Source organism: Strix uralensis, chromosome 1 (genome assembly GCF_047716275.1).
Source record: "Strix uralensis isolate ZFMK-TIS-50842 chromosome 1, bStrUra1, whole genome shotgun sequence".
Taxonomy (NCBI): Eukaryota; Metazoa; Chordata; class Aves; order Strigiformes; family Strigidae; genus Strix; species Strix uralensis.
In genome coordinates, this window is record NC_133972.1 from 95007070 (window position 1) to 95026665 (window position 19596).

At 38.2% G+C, this 19596-nt stretch overlaps 1 protein-coding gene across 8 annotated transcripts in view; it reads left to right on the forward strand.

Moving 5' to 3' along the window:
- The window catches only part of CTNND2 (catenin delta 2), a 700247-nt gene that overhangs the window by 594829 nt on the left and 85822 nt on the right, over positions 1-19596 (forward strand). For all 8 annotated transcript variants that reach the window (XM_074874338.1, XM_074874348.1, XM_074874370.1 and 5 more), the window contains 3 exons: positions 519-636; positions 4498-4683; positions 16261-16434. In XM_074874338.1, coding sequence (XP_074730439.1) covers positions 519-636; positions 4498-4683; positions 16261-16434 — 478 coding nt within the window. The remainder of the gene's footprint in view (positions 1-518; positions 637-4497; positions 4684-16260; positions 16435-19596) is intronic.

Genomic DNA, 19596 nt, shown 5'->3' on the forward strand with positions numbered 1-19596 from the left:
CACGTAAAATGAGAAGCAAGCAACACCAGGTGTTGTGTGTTATGCTTTGATAATATTTTTCTCTCAGGTTAAGAGCCCTAAGTATTGGGCTCTTGAAATCCTAGGAGATTTCTTTGGCAAAACCTCTAGACTTTTTAAAGCCTGATTTATATGTACGCATGCACATTTTAAAAATACTTTCTCACTACTATAAAACCTACCTTTAAAAAAAAAAAGAAAGAAAAATGATCAGCCCTTCTCCAAATTTTAATAGGCCATGAGTCTCCCAGCTCAGGTGGGTGCATGCTGCTTGGCCTCTCAGCCCCTTCTTGTGGAGGACCTGATGACTTCCATTTGTTTGCCTCTGTGTTACATTTCCTGAGCTCATTCACAGCTGTCTTCATTATTCACAGCTCTGAACTGATGAAAGGAGAAAAGAAAAGAAGTGGTTTATCTGTATGGTAATTGTGAGAAGGTTTTAGGAGGGGAGGTGGGCAGGGGAGTTGTGGAGGGTGGTGACCCTTGTTGTTGCTTTCCAGGAATGTCAGCTCTGCTGGAGAGGAGGCTCGCAGAAGAATGAGGGAGTGTGATGGCCTGACGGATGCATTGCTGTATGTGATCCAGTCTGCTCTGGGGAGCAGTGAAATTGATAGTAAGGTTTGTCATCTTTGTCTTTTCAGGAGCAAGAAATCCAGGTATTCAGGGTACGTCAGGACTATAAAGTGACAGGGGATTTTTAAAAAAAAAAAATGCATTGTGAGGGGTGCCTTAGCAAAGTATAATTTAGCCTGTCTTTTTCTTTTCCTTCTGTTGAGCTGTGTATTTTTGTTTGCTAAGTATTGCATTTTGTGTGTACCTGTGTAGTGTGCACAGGTAAGCATGTCATCCTCTCACTTAAATTATTAAGGGAGAAAATATGATACTGGTTTAAAAAGAGCAAATATGTCATATTCCATGTAAAGTTCCTTACGTTACTCTGCCAGCTTACCTTAAAATTGATTTGCATTACCCAGCATGAGACAGAGCACATAACAGTGAGGTAGTCTTACAAGGCAAAGAAACAAACAAAAAAAAAAAGATTGGGCAGTTAATAGACAGTTTTTCAGTACAACCAACAGTATTTCATCTTTGAAGAAGATCAACGAATGCTTTCAGTAACAACTGTTTTAAGATGCTTTTTCATGTCAACTGTACTTCACTGAAAGTACTAGGATATGAACATGCTTCTCCAAAGGTGAAAGCACTGCCTCATTAAAAAGACTTCAAGCATTTATAAATTGAAGATTTGTAATAAAGTATTCCAGAGAAGAAGAAAAAGGCTAGCTTTAAATACCTTTTGCTTTCAGTATATGGTGCTAAATTAATTACAGTTGCTGCTCTAGGACAGCCTTGGTCTGTTTGCAAACCCCTAAAAATTGCAGAAGAGCTGTCTTTTACGTAGTAGTTTTAAAGACAGCTGGGTTTTTATTTCCAAATGATCCCTCACGGATAGTTGTCCATGGACCTCTGTGGGTTTATAGATTGGAGAGGGATAATTTCCAGAACTTTCTGGTTGTTAGCCTGAACCAAATAGGCAAAATTTGCCTATGAATTCAGGGCAAGGAGAAAGGAATTATGAGAGATTTGTAGCATGTGGTGCTGGGCTAGCAGCATGTTTTCGTTTTTCAAAATGAAAAAAAAAACCCCAAACCAAAAAACAAAGCCACCACAATCCTTTAGTCTATAATCAGTTTTCCATTAATAGAAGTTCCCCCTCTCTGCCACCTCCCGCAGAGCAGCCCCCACACACCAGAGTGGTTTTAGCTTCCTTAGCTTCGGAAGAGCTGGACCAGGGACACTTTCAAAGCTCCCTGATTCTGCTTGCCTAACAGAAAGGAGAAGTTAGAGGGGCTTCACTGGAGCAGAGCAGGAGGTGGATGGAGGAGGAAGGAGGATGTCAGTTTATGCCCCATCTCGGAGCTCAGCTGCTGCTTTTTTGGCAGTTTCTTTGTAGGTGACCCAACTGACTTCCAGATTGTTTTACTATTAAAAAGGCTAAATAAGGAGTGCAATAAGCTCCCTGTTTTGCCTCTTCTTGTTAATATAAACTCTTCTGTTTATACTCTCATTTGTAGCTCTTATGACTTGGCAAAACTGCAGGCTAAGTCATATGTGGAGGAAGAAATGAGAGAGAAATTATTCTCCCTGCCTTAGTAGTTTTAACCTCCTGTCTAACAGTTTTCTAACTGTATGACATAAAGCAGTTGTGCAGCTAAATGCAAAACACCATAGTGTAGCCTCTTACCTTGCATCTTTATCCCAAAGTAGAACATAATTTTAATTAAATATTTAAATAACTGACTCTAAATCACTTTTTAGTCTAGCTTCAAAAATGGTGCTATATTAACAAAAAATTGAACTTGAAAATAAAGTTATAAATGTTGTTTTGAAAATGCAATAATTGCCCTATCAGATAATTTTGTAATACTGCTAGTGACTGAAAACTGAAATACTGAAAAACAGGTCCCTGCTCTTTCAGGCTGTCTGAAAGAGGGTGGGGGACTTGCAAGCGCATGCGGAGTTGTTGTTAAAGTCATTCCTCGTGTTGATGAAATTAAGAGTACGTAAATCTTAGCAGCATTACAAGCATCTTAGCAGGAGGGTTTCTTATAAATGTGTAATAAGAAAAAGCTATGCTAATTCAAGCTAAAGTGTTAAAAAATTAGTAGTCACTTAGACATGGTTACCTGATGAAGTTACTGTTCATAATTTTAATTTGAGCTATTATAGTAGAAAGACTGTCGAACTTGCGTTTAGTCCCCTTACGATGAAACTGATAAAGGAATGAGGAACACAAGGACCCTTGAAAGTTGAAAGCTACTAGTCAAGAAAGAGTGAAGTCTGTCCAGTTCCGTGGCTAGAATCAACTTCCTTGGCTTGTAGAAGTTCACTTTAGTGACGAAGGTGTCAGTTGTGTTTGAGTCTTAGAAGTTTGCTTATCAGTTTTTAGTTTGAGGTAACATTATCCTCCCAGTGGACTCAGCTTATTTGTTTTCAACATGATGAGAATTTTAAGTGCAAAAACTATTTTGTAAAAAGAGGAATTAAAACTTGGAACCCTAATCAACAAATACAAAGCTTCAACTTCAGCATGCTATGGCTGTGCAGAAGTAAATTTAGCAAGAATAAACATCACATATGGCAATGTTAAAGAAAAGTAAAAGAGGCAGCAGTCTTTAAAAAATTTATGGTCACTATGAGCTTTCAGGTATGAAATACGCACTAAGAACGCTTTCTACACATGCATATATGTATTTCTACCTGTGTTTATGTATTTGGCTGGAGATTTCAGATTAATAGAAGTCTAATCTGAAATTTCATCTATGGTTTAAAATAAATAAATAAATTATCCTCCATAGATGAGTCTGAGTTCAGTATCATCTCTGGAACTTAATGTCATAGCAAAAACTGCGTGCCAAATGCATACCTGGCATAAGCTCATACAGTATATGAGAGTAAATGAAGTCCCATCTGTTTGCCTCACTGGTGACTATGGCAGAGTAAGACAGGGCCAAAAGTTTCGCAGTCATTCCATTCTGGGTTAATGGAGCAACAAAGCTGGGATGTAGTGACTATCTCTTTTTATCTCCTTTGAGCATTAGTTGAAATAAATATAGATAGATGCAGACTGGCTATTTTAACCATGCTTTCCCTTCCTCCAGAAGATTAAGCTCATATCCTTATTATAAGGGATAGTCAAACCAAATTGAACCAACTATAAATGAGTAGGCTTCAAGCAAGTCTAAACTGAACTTCTTTTAGACTTGCAGAAATTATGTTGAATTATCAGTGAATTTTCCTTCACTGGGTCTCGCGCCACTTCTGGATTCCTGCCAGCATCTTCTACAGAAGGCACAACCTATTAGGGGGACAAATGGATGAAAGGGAAAGGCTGCCCACGAAGTATTTGCAGCCTGGCTAGAAGCAGTAAAAGCAGCAAGACTGAGGCTTCTAGTCTTACTTCTGCGACTTAAGAAGTATCATCTGTTCGTGCTGCGAGTACTTGTGAAACAGAACTCAGATCCTGTTTTTCTGGTAATTCACATAGAATTTATGCCAGAAAAAGGTTATTTCTCATTTTAAAAAGAAAAAACAAAACAAACCCAGAACCTATTGCCATTTTCTGTTCACTAAGGTGGGAGTTTGCTGACATTCTGTGTGTGTTCAGGTTCTCTTGATGACTTTTTACCTTGGCTGCTGTTTCACATGGGGCTCCAGCATGAAATTCAGAATGACAATAAAGTCAGTCCCAGGAAAATATTGACCAGACTGCTGATTTCTTTCCATAAAAATTTCTAAATCTCTTAAACTGTGGTTATGTGAGGAGCACTCAGAAATTAGCAGATAAGAATTGTTCTGGGAAAATGTGCGAAGATCGATGATATTTCTTCTGCTTTGTATACAGAATGAACACAGGAAGGATTTTAACTTTCTCCTGGTTTTGTTTTCTGTTTTATTTTTTCTTGTCGTACTTTTTAGACCGTTGAAAACTGTGTGTGCATTTTGAGGAACCTCTCATACAGGCTAGCTGCAGAAACATCTCAGGGACAGCAGATGGGAACAGATGAACTTGATGGATTACTCTGTGGTGATGCCAATGGAAAAGACGCAGAGAGTTCAGGGTGCTGGGGGAAGAAGAAGAAGAAAAAGAAATCGCAAGACCAGGTAATGAAAGTTACTTGCAGCTGCACTGTGAGTAGTTGAAGTGCCAAGCATTTAAAATACAACTAACTAATCACTGTATTAGAAATGAAGTGCATGATGCATAATATACAAAACTGTTTCCTTTGTTAATTAGCTGAGAGCTTAAAGCAGAGTATGGCTCTGGAGTAACAAAATATGTTTGCTTGAGAAAGTTGCACGTTACATGATGACACCTGGAAACTGTAGTCATAGGTACACTGTGAACACCATGAATACTGTAAAATGCTCAGTCTATTAAGGAAGCCATTTATAATGAAAAGGGTAAGTCTTAACATTCGTATGTAATCTGTGTGTACGTTCCACACAGCCATGTGTATCTAGAGAGCCTTGATGCAAGCAAATATCAGGCTTATATTTGTATACTTAATTTGTTTCAAAGTTAGTCCTGTACTCTGCCTCTACATGTTGGGAGAAAACTGTGCAGGACTGAATCAAGCAATATGGGTGAATGTTAAAAAAGCATGCGTATTTTGATATGTTTAATGTTGTTATCAAAGATTGAGAAATACAGTCTTGATAGCTTCCTTCAAGTTATTTGCAGTGCGGTGCTTTTTTATTTTAGGTAAGTTGACTTTCAAAGTGTATTTATCTCCTTCTTTTCTCATTAACAGCTTCCCCATTGGGGAATGCTGACAATGATATTGCTGAGGAAGATGTTGTTGTATCAGTATACACACTAAATAGCAATGAGAATGGCTACTGATTTATGAATTTTTTCAACTGATCTGTGCTGGCAGCAGGTAGTTCTCTATCTCTTCCTAGACTTAGTCTTTTCCATTACCATTTATTTCTGTTTCAGGTCGCTCAAAGAAAATACTCATTTGAGTAAGCAATTAGGCACAGAGTATTTGAATAAAGGATATAAACCACTATTAAAAATATTCCTGAGTTCATAAAGGCAAATTGTGTTAATGTGAAAAAGTTACAAGGTCATTAACAAGCTAAGATTCAGGTAGTGAAAAATGTAGCACTTGTGACTAGTAAGACTTTCACCTACTCTTCTAGTTAAACACTGCAGTCATCAGATAACTTGAATTTATTATGTCCTTTGTTGGGATTCCTGTATTAGGCTACAGTGAGATTAAAAAGGGCCAAAGCAAACTAATTCTATCCCATAAAGCAGTCATCATCCCTGTTCCTGAATTAACAGTTCCCACCCACACACTACGCTTGCAGTTATTCGAAGTGCAGGAACAAAAATAGCATGTCTGGATATGAATGGGTCATACCGCAATTTGCCTTTCTCTTTTGATGCTCTGTTTATCAACACATGTGTGTGCACACACCATATAAAGTCTTTTTTAACTCTTCCTTTTATATTTCTCCTGCGATTTATGGATCTCAGGTTCATATTTTTAACTCTGTACTACTGACTCGTTCAGTGTTCCTGTCATGCTTCTCCATACTTTAAAGGTTTCCTGTAAAAGATGTTTCTCCTCCTCCAGGCCAGAGAACTAATCTCTTTTGGCTGATTTCCTTTACAATATATGTGCTTCTGCCTGCTCTGAGATATCTTTTTTCTGTTCTATAAGCGTTCATTATCAGCATGCAGCATGGTAGAGTTCTTTTCAGATTTGCTTGTTTAGTGGAAGGGTTTAATACAATTTTTTTAATCCAAAAAAAAGCAAAACAATGCACATATTTTCAAATTTATGTTCACTAGGCTTTTCTGCAGCAAGGAAATAAATTTACTCTTTCCAGAACTAATTTTCTGGTGCACAGGACCACTTTGCCTTACAAACATTAGAAATATTTTTCTAATGATTGTTCTTCTTTCATCTCATTTCCTTTAAGTCTGGACAGCCTACCCCATCTTGCTGTATACCGGTTCTCACCTGTGGCTGTTATTCATTTCAGGAGTTTAAGGGAGCCTTGTGAGCCTTGTGCACAGTGCGTTATTCTCACCCCATGATCCTTGACTGTTGTTCAATAAACATGTTAAAATATGTTATCAAGCTAACTAGAATGCTACTAAAAACAAATGTGACTGAAGTCTATTTTCCGTGCTGGAAACAGCTCTCCCAGGTTATCCTCATCAGTGGAAAAGAAAAACAGAAGAATGGGTTGGGGTTTTTTTTTATGTAACTGTCCTTTATATTAATAGCATAGAGCTTGGCCCGCAACTCAAAGTGGGGTAAGGGTAAAGGTATACTTTTTTTTGGTCCATTTATTTTGCAAAAATGAGTACACAAGTACATTCAGTTGGCTTGCTTTCTGGAAACCAGCCAGTCCAACTATGTAAAAACAAAATGTTCTTTCTGCTTCTTTGGCTCTGTCACTGTCTTGCATTTTTTCAGGACCCCAGTAGATTCATACTACTGAAAAGTAGGAGTAACTGGAAACCCAGATCATCACCTTCTAGACTGTGTCACAGTCAGGAATACTCTGGTTACTCTTTCTGCGTGTCAAGAAAAATCGGTATTCTTGGGTGTTTTGTTGGGATTGTTTTTTTCTAGGCAAGAGTCTCTAACAACAGGATCATCTGATGTTCCTCGGGTTAGTCAGAATTCACTCATCTAAACTAAGCTCCTCAGCACTTTCTGCAGGAGAACATTTTCACCTGTCCTTTCACCATACATTGTCTCCCTATGTGCTGACTGCTGCTCGGTGCATTGCACATGTACATATTCTTTTCTAGTAATCTTGTTTTTCTGTAAGACTTCTAAATTTTTCTGGGTAATGCCTTTCATAATCTCTTTTCAGTTGCAGTGCTTAAGCTGTTACCTGCTGTTTGTTCTGTCCGTCAGAACAGATCTCACGCTGTCCTCAGGGTGCTATTTTTAGAGTGCTCATTCCTTTAAGTGCCTCAGGAGGGAAGCTTTTATGCTCTGAAATATCTTATAATATAGTTCTGAAGATCACGATTTTGATGGACAGTGTTTTACATGTAAATAATGAAGGCATTCCTATGGAATTTTCATAGGATGCAATGATCTGCAACATCCAAAACACTGAAAGCACTACACACCATCATGGATTTGGAACCTGTGGAAGGAAACCTCAGAGACATGAAAGAAGAGAAATATATAAAAGTAGTCTGTTACCCAGATGCCCCATAAAGAGATGGCATTGAGCTTCAGGCTACTTTTAATAGATTGTTCATGCTAGACAATACAAACCTAGTTAACTGTTGGAAAAGCTCTTCACAAGTGTAAAAACAAATCTTTCTTTGGGTTTATTATTGTCACTTACAGATACACAAACTGGAGTTCAGCCCAGTATTAGAACTCCAGTCAGTTACCTGTGTGATTCCTTTAATATTTAAGAATTTTGCCTTTCCTGTTAGGTGAAGCACAGGGCACAGACACGTCTCTAAGAGTTGTGACACCTCAGTACAGGGGAATAGTTTCCCATTATGCAGCCTGCTACATTTTATGTCCCCAGAAAATGTGTGTTAAGGGTATAGGTATTCTTTTTTTTTTTTTTGACAGTGCATGGAGTACTCGTATAATAAGTTTACAAAACAGTGTGGGGAAAAAATATTCATATTTTATAACTGCCATTTTGAAATTTTCCTTTTACAGTATACTCCTTCAGTCTTTCACTTATAAGTGTGTATTTTCTTGAACACCACCTGAAGTGACCAATATGGACATTTATGGGGTGGTCTTTCATTTTTAAATAAGCTACTAGTAGTGAAACAACTGTAATTGGGCAATAATACCAGATGTATCATTTTAGACAGCGGATGTGGATGAAGTTGTAGTTTTCTATACTTTAAAAAAAAAAGAATTCCATACACAGCTAGGGAGTTTGTTTCTTAAACCATAACAGGAGAAACCTTCTGTAACGTTGAAGTCACTTTCTCTTTGGTTTTCTCTGTAAAGAAAGTAGAAGTTAATTTCTTTATTTTATGATTTAGGAAACAGTTATCCCTATTTTTCTAGGTTATATTTCAGTTATAGTCACACATAAGTTACTTCAGAAGAACAAAACTGGGTGGTAGTATAAAATGTGGTCTTCTTTGAAAGGCCTTTCACAAAAAAAATGGAATATATTTTTCATCAATGACATTAGTTGTCTCTACCAATGGCAACTTCTCTACATCTTGAAATCAAATAAGAGATGTTTCTTTGTTCAGGTTGTAGTTAACTCTAGTGACACTTGTCAAATTACTTTACTTAAGAGCTCCCTTAGGAACACAGGAAACAAGTGTTCTTCTGATTTCAGAATAAAGGTGGGTGGCAGTAAAAGAGCCCACAATCATTCCTTTCTTTGGTGGTTTACCAGAGCTCAGACAGGTTCCTGAGGCGTATGCTTTGTCACGCAAGTTTAACGCTGGAAGAGACCTAAACCTTCTAAAGATCTGTGATAAAAGCCAAGTATAGCATTGGCATAATATATGGAAAAACAGAAAACAAAACTTCTGTAAAGGTCTCGGGAAAAATAAGTGATACTCACCTGACTTTATTTCTGTCTCAGAGCCCAAGGACTGTAATTCCCTGCTGTTGCTGTTGTTCATTATGGTCTCTCTGCTGGTTACTTGTAACCAGCTGTTACTGAGCCCTCACCCTCCAAAGCTCTTCAGCTGTAGAGGCCTTCATCTCTGACTAAGGACATGGTAGACACAGACTTCTCTGCCTTGTATCATGTCACTCTTCAGATGAAAACTAATTTTTCCACAGCTGAAAATTTTGTCGCTGCTATTGATATGCTCACTGCTGCCAACAGGTTTATTCTTCAAGCTCTATGAGAAACAAGGGTTATGACAAAAAGTAGTTAGGGAAAATAAGGTGTGTAGTCCAATTTCAGTAAAAGAATAAGGGAGTTGTCATTAATCCTTATTTTATTTCTTGTTGTGCAGCCCATTATATGCACATGTGGCACTGTTTAATTTCCTTCACTAAGAAGAAACAGTCTGACTTCTTGGCTTCATGTTCCTCTCAAGTTTCCCATCTGTGATCATTCCTGTCAACCCAGAATCTAGCCCAAAATCTGATTTTTCATTGGAAGTGACACTTTTGAAATGAGCCTGACCTTCTCTTTCACCTTCTGTCAGGAGCCTTAAGGTATAGCAGCAACATTTCAGGTTATATCATTATGAATTGACTGGCACACCTCTTTAGCATGCTTACTAAATGGGCTGTAAATTCTTCTATCCAGGTGAAATAGCAGGTTTAAGGCAATAATATTTCAAGAAGAATAAAAAATAAAGCTGTCAGATATGCCTTTTCACATGGTGAGGCCACTATTTTACCAAGTATATTTTAATATTCTACCAAGCCATACCGAATTAATAAGCACAGAAACAGAGAAATGGAGGCAGCTGCTGGGTTTAGCTAATAATCTAAACTGAGATTATGGATGAAAGGATGTGTTGCCACTATGTTCTGCTCAGGAAGGATATTATTTCCACTTGTTGCTTCCTTGTCTTGCACAAGGTGGTTATGCCAAGTGTTGATTAGCAAGACATGAACTATCTTGAGCAGCTCCTTACAGAGCTTCTTAGCAACCATTTCTAAATTCTTGCTTGCCTACACAGAAACATCTCATATACCCTGGGAATCTCTCAGTATCATGTATGACAAGTTGTTTTCAAAGATAAGAGTTATTAAATATAATTTGTGGAATATAGTGCAAAGCCCATTACCTTCAGCTTCTTATAGAGAGGAGAGGGGTGAGGAGAAGGAGATGTAGTGAGATGCCAAGGACTGTTGTCCCTGGATTGAACTACATCCTGTTTTAGAGGGGTCTGGTTTTAAGCAAAGACAAATTGGATGAAATTATTTTTCTGATCTAGATGTAATAACATAAAATAGTTGAATAAGGGCATTGACAATTATTTTAAGAATGTAATATATAATCTGAAGTATAATTTAGATCTATTTATATCTCAGATTAATAATAGATTCAAAACATTGGAATGTTTTGAAAACATTTCAAACACCTTTCCCAAAGTTGTAAACATGTTGCATCAAATTGGGGAGGTTACTGTTACTTATACAATAAACTTTAACCAAAAATTGCCCAGATCTATCGGGACTGCATGTTGCTGGACCACAGCAGTTCTGTCCTCTCCCACCCTACTCCCATAGTCTCTGTGTCAGTAGACACCTTTGTTTATATTCACCACCTTTCTTTAGGCCTGGATGTCTAAACTGAAATTCGGCTTGATTTAAATAGTGGCATTCCTGCCTCCTTTTTATCAGCTGCATGGATTCCCATCACCCCTGAAAGCAAGCTATGTGATTTTGATGAATTCTTGTTGCTTAACGTTAGATTTCTGCTCTTGACAGCGTTGGCCAGTGCATCTCCTGGACAAAGGTTTCCAAAAGAGGTTATTGGAGTGACACGCCTAGGTACAGCTGGCATAGACTGTCACAACCACTAAGATATGCAGGGTGATAAATCATTGTCCTCTTAAGGGTCCTGTTAGTTTAAAAGACTTTGGCATTTAAAAAATGCTTTTGGTGAGCATTGTTTAATTACTGATAGAAATTTTGTCGCTGCTGCTGCAAAGAGCATAGCTGCAGTGTTATCAGACTATCTCAAATGTCTAGGATCATTGGAGAGAGATTAAAGATGGTTTCAGTCATTGCTGGGTTTTGTTTGATTTTTTCCCTAGATTTTCTTTTATTACTAGTGGTATTTTACAGACTGGGGGAAAGTAAAGTACTCATATTTAATATATGAAAATAAAACACTGTTGTTTTGTTACCACAGGAAAACCTATCATCATGTGATACTCCTTAATGACAAACCCCACCAACCTGAGGTTTTTAATACAAAAACCAAAATATGGAGAGTGCACTTCTCCTACTGAGTTGAAGCCTTCCCTGGTATTCAGTACAATTACACTATAAACATGGATGTGCTTTCATTAAAATAAGAAAGAAGGTGGTAGATAATCTGTCGTGCAGCATGGGGGAGCATCTTGATGAGTGATCTTTTTCTCCTCTCAAAGTTCCTTAGTAATGTGAAAACTTTGGAATCTTTATTAGAGTATTCGTACTCTCAGAAGTCTGTTGTTCATAAAGATCTTTGTATTCAGCTTTTTATTCTTCCTGACTTTCATCTTTTCTTTGCACCAGTTTCAGGAAATGAGAGATTTGTATCACACCCACGTAACAAACAGTTTGTCAGCTTCAACCACAATATATGTGGGTAATTTCAGCTGCGGGAGAGAAGCCTGGAAGGAATATTTGTTTATGACTTTTTTTTTCTCCTTAGCATAAGCTAGGAAGAGTAATTGCATGCAGTTGTCCTCTTTTTCAGAGGCTCCTACTACATCCACAGCCTACCTCAAATAGACCTTACTGATCATTCCTGATGGTCTGCAACAATACAGTAACCATCCCAGTAATTCACTAGGTAGAGTTGTTTAGCACGCTGCCTTGGTTCATTAATATTGAGCAATGTGAACTACAAAGCAACTTCTGCCATGCCTTAGCCGCCATTTGAGAAAATGGACTGTAATATCATTTTGGGGAAAATATGTTTTTTCACTCAGGCAGTTGATGTTTATGTTTATGAAATACAAAATAAATGGGTGAAGTTCAGGAAAATAACCTTTGCAATAGCTTCTTTTCTGACCAGTATCAGTCCTGCAATGCCCTGCAGCAGTTGGTCTGTACAGCTGCAGGCACTGGCCTAAGCTACGCGGAAGATGCCAGAAGCCGTTAAGCCCTTCAGTGAAGGGTTAGCTGAGACCACACATGCAGGAGCAGAGAGGAACTGAAATATGGAGTATGTGACAGGTCTTAGTTGCTTGTGCCTCTGCCTCCTAGAAAGTGGCTACAGTTCTGTCACCCTTTACTGCACAACCTTAAAGAGGCTACCATAGACACAGCGCATCTGTTATGCATGGTTGGCAGTAACCCCCTCCCTATGCATGCCGCTCAGCTGCTCTGGGCACACAGACCATGTCTGAAGAATAGTGCAGGACATTATCCAGTGTCACTGAGTTTACTGCGCCTTCACTGCACGTGCATTTGCGGTACCAGAGACCTCCATCAGCCTTACAAGGACCCTGAGGCATCGCAGTGTCTTGAGAAAAAGGTCTTCCTCCTCAGTTGGTGATAAATTAATGCAATTGTGCTAGAAGTGAGTCACAAGAAGGGCAGGGAAATGCAGTAATTTGTCTCTCTTTTTTAAATGTTTTCTCATTACTGGGCAGAATGGCAAAACCACATTAAATATTAATTTAACTCTAAGTATCATTTTTAGTTCTTTATATGTACCAGCACAGCATGAACATACATACAGCTCTATTTATATCAGCAAATTTTCAGTAATTCTTGGGATTATAAGAGTGTAGGTACCCAAATTTTAAAAAAAGTTCTATCCCCACATATGCACAAAAAATGTATTGGGTAGATCTGGCACATTTGATATATTATATGTACTTTGTCCCTGAAATAATGTAGTAAATACCCTGTGCAAACACTGTTCAGTTGCATAATGCATCCATAATTGGTGCAAATTGGAATGAGATGGATGAAGACCTGAATTTGTGCCCTTTGACATCACGAGTCATTCATTAATGGACTTACTAAGGTACAAAGCCTAAATCTGGTGTGAGGTCAGATTTGACCTGTAAGATACGTTTCTCATTTGTTTTCCAAAAAATTCTGACAGCGCGAATGATTGAATTCTGAGAGTTAAAATAAGAAGCAGGTTTTAATGTATTTTTTATGAGCTGGCGAGAAGTCATTTCTGGCAAGGATGGTGATTTATATGGAGAAAAAAGGAGAACTGAGTCACATGCAGTGAAATCAACTTACTGGTTTAAAGGCAGAAATGTATTAAAAAATTCAAAGGCACAGCCCTATAATAGTGTCAGTTAAAGGGATTGTTTCTCCAGCAGGCAATTTTCCTGTAGTTTCTCAACTACCACTGGGTATTGCTGTGTCAGTTCTTTTAAACTATGGTAACTTTTGTCCAGTGCAGTGAGTTTCATATCTGAGCAACTTTCTGGTTTTCAGTAACAGCTCATGTGTATTAAATGATTCCAGTAGCCTTCCACTTTGGTGTTTGTTCTGCTTTAATTTAGAAAAAAATCATAGAACCATAGAATGGTTTGGGTTGGAAGGGACCGTAAAGATCCTCTAGTTCCAACCCCCCTGTCATGGGCAGGGACACCTTCCACTAGATCAGGTTGCTCAAAGCCCCGTCCAACCTGGCCTTGAACACTTCCAGGGAGGGGGCAGCCACAGCTTCTCTGGGCAACCTGTTCCAGTGTCTCACCATTCTCACAGTAAAGAATTTCTTCCTTAGATCTAATCTAAATCCACACTCATTCAGTTTAAAACTATTACCCCTTGTCCTATCACTACACTCACTGAGAAAGAGTCCTTCCCCATCTTTTTTACTGGAAGGCCACTATAAGGTGTCCCCAGAGCCTTCTCTTCTTCAGGCTGAACAACCCCAACTCTCTCAGCCTGTCCTCAGAAGGGAGGTACTCCAGGCACTGTGATCATCTCCGGGCCTCCTCTGGACCTGCTCAAGCAGGTCCATGTCCTTCTTATAACTGGGGGCCCCAGAGCTGGACACAGTACTCCAGGTGGGGTCTCACAAAAGCAGAGTAAAAGGGCAGAATCACCTCCTTTGACCTGCTGGCCATGCTTCTCTTGATGCAGCCCAGGATATTGTTGGCTTTATGGGCTGCAAACGCACGTTGTTGGCTCATAGTCAGTTTTCCATCCACAGAGACCTCCACGTACTTCTCCACAGGGCTGCTCTCAATCCACCCATCGCCCAGCCTGTATTTGTGTTTGGGATTGCCTTGACCCATGTACAAGACCTTGCACTTGGACTTGTTGAACTTCATGAGTTTTGCATGAGCCCACCTCTCAAGACTGTCCAGGTCCTCTCTGGATGGCATCCCTTCCCTCCAGCGTGTCGACTGCACCACACAGCTTGGTGTCGTCGGCAAACCTGCTGAGGGTGCACTCAATCCCATGTCACTGACTAAGATGTTAAACAGCACTGGTCCCAGTACCAACCCCTGAGGAACGTCACTTGTTACTGGTCTCCGCTCAGACATTGAGCTGTTGACTGCAACTCTTTGAGTGCAACCATCTAGCCAATTCCTTATCCACCAAGCGGTCCATCTGTCAAATCTGTGTCTCACCAATTTAGAGACAGGTATATCATGCAGGACAGCGTCAAAAATAGTGATTTGCATTCTCAATTATAGTAATCTAACAAAACCTTGTTAAAATTAAATTATGTTAGTTGTTATTAGATGAGATTTGATTGATTGTCCTTTAAGTTATATGTAGATTTTTAAAGTTAGCTTAAATAAAATGATGATTGATACTTTCTGAAAATGAGAGATTCTAGGCCTTTCCCAGTGTAAGTGTTCTTGTGGTGTTTGACTCTTAACCAATTAACTGTTGCAGATCTAAACAAGGAATTAATTTGTCGTGTGCTATCTTTGTATGTCTAGTAGATGTTTAATGTTATGATACACATTTTTTATCTACGTAATCACAGTAAGCTCTAACCCAAGGCATTAAAAGGTTTACTTTGTATCATATTGTGCAATCTGGATGTGTCAGAGGTGTTAGAAAAGAGATTTTATTAAGAAGTTGAGGCTTGTTCCTAACTGATACTAAGGCTATGAATTTTCTAAATCCCTTTATCTGTACAAAGCAAAGCAAAATATACATCACATATATAGATAGAAATCACATTTAAAATTTCATTAAAAGTGCATTCCACATCTTTTGTTTTAAAAAAAACAAAAAACAAAAAAGCCCTTGAATTTCCTTCTTTTAAGATGTTTTATGCTTAGGTGCAAGTATTGTGCATACCACTGGAGAGGTGAATCACTGTTCTTCTGGAATAAAGTTTCTGGTAAGAGTGGGTTTTGTGCAGTAACCTGCTTGTTGCCCAGGATTTAATATTGCCCATTTTGGGTATCAGACTAGGGTTATTATGTGGCAAAACTCTTTATGTGATGAGAGGAAGAGTCTGTTTTGTGAGAGGTGGTTCTACTGACTACATTGGAGCATCAGACCGTACAGCTGGCCGACTCTATGGCCGAATGCCTCCAGCTCTCGCATGGTGAGAAGCCAGAGTAAGTTGTGCAGTTGAGGAAGACTTGTCACACTTGGGCCTTCCAGGGGATGGAGGACTCATGGCCTTGAATGATTTCATTTTCCACAGTAGTGTTTTGTGTTGTTGTTTCTTCCCTCATGAGAAGAGAGAGAATGTGGAGAACTGAGCAGAATGTGAAAAAGGAAAATCTCTTCTTCCTATGCAAGTTCTAGATTTGCCTCTTTAAGATAAAATTACGTTCACTGGGCTTCTGTTCCCACCAAAAAAAAAAAAAAATGCAGTGAAAAGTGTTTTTGTTATGTCAGCTAGCTAAAACACTGTGATTTCTGCCAATGCTATAGCTCTTCTATAAGGAGTGTTGAGTAGGAAATTTGGTTTCTCTGTGAAGAATCACATGATACACTAAAATTGAGAACGGCTGCTTGTGGGCAGATGCCTTCATGCACACACACATAGATGTTATAACTTCAACTGAGGCAATTCTCAAGTATTTCGCCGTTCCTTGCTGACAATCTGATTTGTACTTTCCAACAGTGGGATGGCGTAGGACCTCTCCCAGACTGTGCAGAACCACCCAAAGGAATCCAGATGCTGTGGCACCCTTCAATAGTCAAACCCTACCTCACACTTCTTTCTGAGTGCTCAAATCCAGACACACTGGAGGGGGCAGCAGGGGCACTGCAGAACTTGGCTGCTGGGAGTTGGAAGGTAAGAATATTAACCTGATAGGGTTTTCTTTTTCAATTTGGAAAAAGCCCTACAGATGACAGCAAATTGGTGATATAAATATATATGAATGCTTCTGGTAGTGGAATAACCTTCTGTTTTCACAGAACTACCTGCAGTCAAATTTGAGATAGTATTTTAAGTCCTCTGAATTGATACAGATTGTCATAACGTAGCAAAAGTCAGCATACAGCAGTGAAAATCGTGTTGGTCAAGTCATGCATGAAAAATTGCTACTGAAAACCAATATCTCAATGAGGAGAAGCAGCTTCATTATGAATCTGGGTGACAAAGCCATGAAAAATGAGCAAAAAAATATCACCAGTGACAATCAAATGAAGCCATATTGTTTTGTCACTGCAGAAACTGGTTGACATTCTGTCTCTTAAGAGAAACCAGGCAAGAGCAGAGCAAGATATAAATGATGTGACATCAACACAAGTAATCTCACCATCTACTTTTTTCAAAAATAAGACATTATTAAAATATGTTGACAATATGATTAAATATGTACAATGAGCAAGGAAATGCTCAGTGAAGGCAGTCTATTCCTGCTAATCCTACTTTTCAATTATGTTCAAAAGATCCATTTTTCTCTCTTGTATTATTTGCAGTGAACTGAGAAGAACATTTAGGAACTCATTTATTAGATTTTGAAAATATTTCTAAATTTAGAACAAGTTGGTAAAATTCAAGATAACAGTTGAGCCTGGTTTACATTTTAGGATAATTCATTCATCGCTTTCCTGGTGGTTAACTGGTTTGATTGGGTGAAAGTACTAACTATCTAATCCTATTGTATAAATATAATGCATTGATTGGGAATTTTTCTCATTTACTATGAAAACACACATGTATGGGGAAACACAGTGATCAAAATTATGTCTCAGAAGGTATCCTGTTTGGTTTTAAGCATTGGCCATTTGTATGTGATGTGTAAATACCAATTTAATTAGGCATTCGTCTTGAAATGTTAGCCCTGGTGCTAATAAATTGCTGGTTTTTTCCCATAAAGTTTATTGGAAGTTGAGTTGGCACATTCACTAGATTTTCAGAGGCATGTGATTTTTTTGAGCACTGTGTTCTATCAAACTTATACAATTCCTTTGACTATTGCATTCAATGACATATGAAATGAATAACAAAGTATCTGTCCAGTGATTTTTGTCCTATGAAGTGCTACATATACACTGTGCCTGAAAATCATTATACTTTTATTATTCTCATATTGTAGACCACATCAGATTGTGTAATCCTGGCACAGAAATGTGATAAATGTGTTTTATCCATCCAGGAATGGGTGTAGCCCCCTGGTCCAAATGAGAAAACAATGCATGTATACTTGCCAGGACTAATAGCAGTGTTCAAATCCAAGTGATGCCCCTTCTCCCATTTCTAATAAATCTGTATACCTGTCATCCTTTAGTTGGCAGAATTGTACAGAGAGAGGAAGGAAGGCTCTGCAGAGCTCTTTGGCAAGTGAAAAAGTTGGTTAGAAAAACTGATTAGAACTTTAATACTATCTGCACTGATACCATGGGAAAAGCTCAGCTGTTCTCGTGTTGCTCTATTTTTCTAAAGATTCACCAATTTCATTACAAGTGATGTGCAGACACAGAATGAATATCCTTAATTTCACATGTCATACTAGCCATTTTTGTGAGGGGAATAATCTTCTTTGGGGATTACATAAGCATTGATGTTTCCACCTTTTGGCCTCTTCTTTTCCACTGCTACAGTATTCTGGATATAAAATGACTGAAATAAAAGAGAAAACTCTTAAAAGAAGAGGTTATTCCTAAGGGAGATTTTCATTTTTTTAGTTCCTCCAAGAAATTGTAATTGTGTAAAGAATGGGAAAAGATTGTTATTTTTTGTAACTTGAAATCTTTCAAGAAGAATTTCATGATGGATGAAAGAGAAAAAGAGCTAACTGCATGAAAATAAATAATGTTGATATTAATAGCAATAGCAATTGTGGGGTTTTTTCCAACTAGCATTATTTTAATGCCAGAAGAATCTCAGAATATATGAGACAGCCAGTGCACCAGGCATGCTCACACACTTCCGAAGATACGGTCTCTTCTGGAAAAAAATACAGTTGATAGACTCACATAATTCTTTCCTAGCCATTTGACCCTTTTGGTTCCTTTGGTACAAAGCTGTCTAATCCTCTTCAGTGACCAAGAGGTAACACTTTTAACATAGGCCATTATGAAGGGAAAGTGAGCAGATAAAAGGAAGCCTGAATAGTTTGTAAAAAATAAAAAAATATGGGGGGGATTTAGATAAATGTGTGCCACTAGAATTAACAGACGATATGTGTCTAAATCCCCTAGACTGCTTTCGAAAATTTCAAACACAAAAAGAAAGCAGCAATATGTAGCTTTAAGGATTAATAGCTGAGAGAGGCTGAAAGTTTTCATCATTTCAGGGAATATAGTTTCTCTTTGATACATACACATAAAATCAACACATGCACATAATAAATCTTTATCTGTAGGACATTTTTAGCACTGTTTCATTTGCAGGAATTCCTTCTAAAGCTGAATACCAACAAAAAAATGTGACATACATACATTTGTATATCATCTTTCTGTGCTAAGATAAAACACTTTGGACCAAAGTCTTGCCATATATTACCCATCTGCAAAGTAAACTTGGGTTTTTTTGCAATGACTAATACAATATTTGGTCTGTGCAATTATAATTAGAACCAAGACAATCTATAACAAATCAAAAAAGGAGCATATTGGTAAGAAATACACTAACAAATGAAAGTTTACCAATAAGACGGGATAGTGAGCTGAGGTATGAGGAAGGATATTTTCAATGTGAAAATTTAACCTGGGACAGATCACATCTGAGTATCTTGACTTTGATGTATATTCATCAAAGGTTCTGAAATGGTTCTGAAGAAGAGATTGACAGCTTATATACAAAGCAGAACTCAATTTAGAAGAGGCTGTTTCAGGCAAATATGGAAGTTTGTTCATCTTGCTCTTCCGCACCAAGATGTCATTGCATAGGGAGGACACTCGTATTGGAATCTGCAGGAAGCAAACCCATTTCTTTCATGGAAAAGTACATGCATATCCTTACAGGTCTCTCTTTTTTTATTCATGTACTTACTTGATGCTTCTA